The sequence below is a fragment of the Etheostoma spectabile genome, chromosome 18 (assembly GCF_008692095.1).
Source record: "Etheostoma spectabile isolate EspeVRDwgs_2016 chromosome 18, UIUC_Espe_1.0, whole genome shotgun sequence".
NCBI classification, from domain to species: Eukaryota; Metazoa; Chordata; class Actinopteri; order Perciformes; family Percidae; genus Etheostoma; species Etheostoma spectabile.
In genome coordinates this window covers 10,217,033-10,221,003 of record NC_045750.1, presented here as the reverse complement: position 1 = coordinate 10,221,003, position 3,971 = coordinate 10,217,033, and the positions used below count along the sequence as shown (strand labels likewise).

Genomic DNA, 3,971 nt, shown 5'->3' with positions numbered 1-3,971 from the left:
TGTGGCTAGGGAAAGGGAAGTTTGGGGTCTCCTGCGGGAGCTGCTGCCCCCGCAACCCGAAACCGGATAAGCATATATAAAGATGGATGGATGGATGGATGGAAGATTGATTTATACAGTAGAATTAGCAAATCTTGTTGTCTCTCCAGGTGGTAGACTTGGAGAGGGGGGTTCTTATGAACCAGGATGGACAAATTCTCCAGGATTCCCGGGGCGTACCTAAGAGAGTGGTGCTTGGAGAGGATGGACGCACGATTTTTGGTGATTTGCTTCAATCAATCTCCATGATATTTAAACATACAGTATACCGCTTCAACATGTATATTAAAACAAATATTTAATTATCATTAGCTTACTATTCAGGACAAAGTCATGAATAATCTGTTTCCACTCTTCCTTGCTCCTACACTCCACCGACTACCAGACCACATGGGCAGTCCCCTGCTAAACCAGGATGGTATGGCTCTGTTTGGTCACGGCCGAGACAGCCAGCCTGTGGTTAACCCCAAAGAGAAGGTCCTCATGATTGGAGGGAAACCTGTACTTGGCTTAGACCTTCCTCACCTCAAGTCCACCACCACCACCACCACCACCATGGCTCCTACTACCACACCTGAACCCACCACCACTGAGTGGATCATAGAAGAGTCCACCACTGCACTACCATACCCAACCTGTCCACCTGGAACCTTCTCCAAAACAGATGAATATGGGTATCCAGTGCTGGACACAGAAGGAATATTGGACTGTTATCCAGAAGGTGAGACTTTTATAAAGACATAAGTACTCAAAACCCATCATAAATAACTGCAGACAGCATTTTAAAGATTTATCTAAAACAAAATACTGTAGTTCCCCAACTTGCATATTGCTAAGTAAATAGCTTTTCCACAAAACTGAAATCAAGTTCAGTGAAGCATTTTAGAGCCAGAATAGTGAACATGTGTACAAAGTAGGGCCTGGCTGTGGTATTTGTTTCGTTAATTTGTTTATTTCACACGTCCACATTGTATATTTATACACAATTTCATGAGGTACAATGATCATCAGAGTACTGTGGCTTAAACACACTACGGGCTGTCAGTTGGATATTGCCATTAGTGTTATTGCATAGACATTTTATGAAACATACTTACACACAAGCATGCGCACACAAGTACGGCTATTATAGTATTACAGCACACAGGGGAGAATTTGAAAATAATTAAACTAAACCAAGTCTATGAGATCAAAAACTCGACTCAAAATAGAAAATAATTGAATTCAATAACAAAGGTACCCCATAAAAAAGAACTGCAATTGTTATTTGTGTTAAAATTATTAAATGTACAAGTTATTAGCCATAACCATATTAGTCAGGGTTTTGAAATATAACACAAAAAAAAGTGATGGGTCAGCTGTACCGAGGAACTGGATGTAAACATTTGAAGATAGGGATGAATTATTGGAGTTTGTACACACAATACAATCTTAACAAGCAATAAATAGATTTTTAGTGTGTGGATCCTACAAAATTTGTTTTTATTTTAGAAAGAACCATACTGATGCTGATTTATATCTTTTGTGTAGTTTCTGGAATATCGTTCCCATTTTAATAATGGATAAAGTCCCGTAGCAAGGTCATTATACAGCAAAAACTCATTATAATGGCAAAATTGTATCGTTATGATGACATTCAGTACAATAGTCAACTTTCCCACTGTAACAAAATATTATGAAAAGGATTTTTTCCCACTGTAGAAACTCTGTCCCTCAGAGTGAACATTAGTAATGCTGCAGTAACACGCACAAACAACAAACTGAGACAGCCAGGGTTACGTTGGTGTCAAAATACGTGCTTGTACCTACAGGATGTATTTGAGTAGATATGGCTGCGTGGGTGTACATGTCTATGTGTGTATGCCAGCTTAGAAATGTGTACATGCTCATTTGAGATTGATGCTACAGCTTGTTCTACTTCTCTGACAGAGGAATCCTCAGGAATGGAAATGGACCACATGGTTTCTGCGACCATGGTGCCTGATGCTTTAGCTCTTAAGAAAGGTATTGGCTGAGTTTGGCTTTGGACTGGCCTACCGCCACTGGGCTAGGATGGACTGAACTGCTCTACATGTTCATTGTTTGTTTATTGCCTGTTTATCTGTCAGTGGATGTGTTTGCTAGCTCTTCCTGTCTCTTCCTCTTTGCCTGGCCTGTGGTCTTCACTTTGTTTCTCTTATTGTACGTTTGTTTGGCTTGGTCTTTGTTCATGGCTGAAGTTTTGGATATTTTTGATTACGGGCTGCTTTTAATCACTTTTATTCACAAAACTGGACCATGTGAACTGCATTACTAAGCTGAAGAGAATTCCCTGTTTTGTGATTTAATGCAATTTATTTGCTGTTGCTTTGTAATGTAATAGATGAGCCTCGGCTTCAGCCAAACACTAGCTGAATGGAAAAATGCTGCGTTTGGTTGATACAAGCCTTTGTACTAATTTCATAAGTGTTTGGATCTCTCAAGGAATTAGTTGCATGTGAGCAGCATTTGATATTTTTCTTTATTTCGGGGGATGTTGCTAGAAAAGACAAATTGGTTATTACAACATTTTCTTAGCATTACCCTGCCATGGCTCAAAGCTGGAGCATGTGTGTGGACCATGATGTAATGCAAAGGCCCGCTGATGCGGCCCAGGACAAACTGTGATGAAAGCAGAAGCAACTAATTGGATATCACCCACTGAATTTATTCCCCTTTTTTTAACCTTGGAGACTTGTGAAATGGTCTTTGTCTTCAAGTCCCCCTCACATGGAGAATACGGATAGCAAAACATTATATAAGAATACAGCTTTGGGTGTATAGGGGAAAAGGGGATTGTTTCAAAGAGAGCTCACACATCTGCCCAGTGCCCCAAATTAATTGAACCAATTTTACACTCTTATTCCTAGATCATGGTGCCAGATAAATGAAACACAGCAGCTTGTTATTAAGTTAGGATGTAAATAATATAAATTTATTTAAATCAAAAGCTCACTGAAACGTGTTGTTGCTAGATGAGCTTTTTGGCCAGACCACTCTGCCACCCACAACCACCAGCACTTCAACCACCACCACAGAACTACCGACTCCGGAGCCAGACACCAGACCCTCCAACCACGGCCCGTCATCTGAGTTTGACCTCAGTGGGAAGAAGCGATTCACAGGTAATCAAAGACAGAAATACGTGTGTAAAAGTTTATGAACAAGTGTATATTTGTGTATATTCACTTTTGCATATGTCCTTTTTTGTTTGGTGCAAATATTAACAGTTAACAGTTATCCTTCCAGAATTTAGTCTTGAGCTTGCTGTGCAGTTATAACCTTAAATTTAAGGTTTAATATCCCATTTCCATTTTGCATGATGGATCGATTTTCAAAAGGAACTTTAATCTGCCAAGGAGCAAGGTATTACACTTTTTTTTTGGTATATAAAGTACTATACTATATAGTATACCATATATATATATTATTTTTATTTGTTTCTGTAAGTGTAGTTGAGTGTAAAAAACAGATGAAAACTATGAAGGTAAATATGGTGCAAAATGTGAGAGCGCGTAGATGCAATGTGAGCTTTTGTAGAATATGATTTGAGAGCTTGTAGAAAAAAAAAAAGCTCTTGGTGTCCCGCTGGAGATCAGATCAGATCAGGTCGAGGTTGGCAGCGAAGCTTTCTAGCAATGTTTTCACGGTGGCTGAGCCCCACTTCTCGGCTTCTTTAAGCACATTAATAAACTTTTTCACCTGGGGTGCCAAAACTTTCGAGCCCCACTGTAAGCCGTACAGAGTTGTCCCTCATCTGGCAATAGAAACCTTGCTGTCCCTGGCCATTCTGTTGGTTCAGAGATCCACAGACTAAGTCCAGATGTGCAAATTAGTTATGCACCAAATGTATCGCAAGAAGTGTGCAAAAGTCAAGGGCGCAGACTCGTCGCTGTGTGATGCGAGAGAGCACA

General features: G+C 40.0%; 1 protein-coding gene across 5 annotated transcripts in view; it reads left to right on the top strand.

Moving 5' to 3' along the window:
* The window catches only part of fndc1 (fibronectin type III domain containing 1), a 37,334-nt gene that overhangs the window by 20,481 nt on the left and 12,882 nt on the right, over window positions 1-3,971 (top strand). For 4 of the 5 annotated variants that reach the window (XM_032543133.1, XM_032543131.1, XM_032543128.1 and 1 more), the window contains 4 exons: window positions 150-261; window positions 425-760; window positions 1,969-2,043; window positions 3,033-3,182. In XM_032543133.1, coding sequence (XP_032399024.1) covers window positions 150-261; window positions 425-760; window positions 1,969-2,043; window positions 3,033-3,182 — 673 coding nt within the window. The remainder of the gene's footprint in view (window positions 1-149; window positions 262-424; window positions 761-1,968; window positions 2,044-3,032; window positions 3,183-3,971) is intronic. The other variant, XM_032543132.1, reaches the window with a different exon arrangement.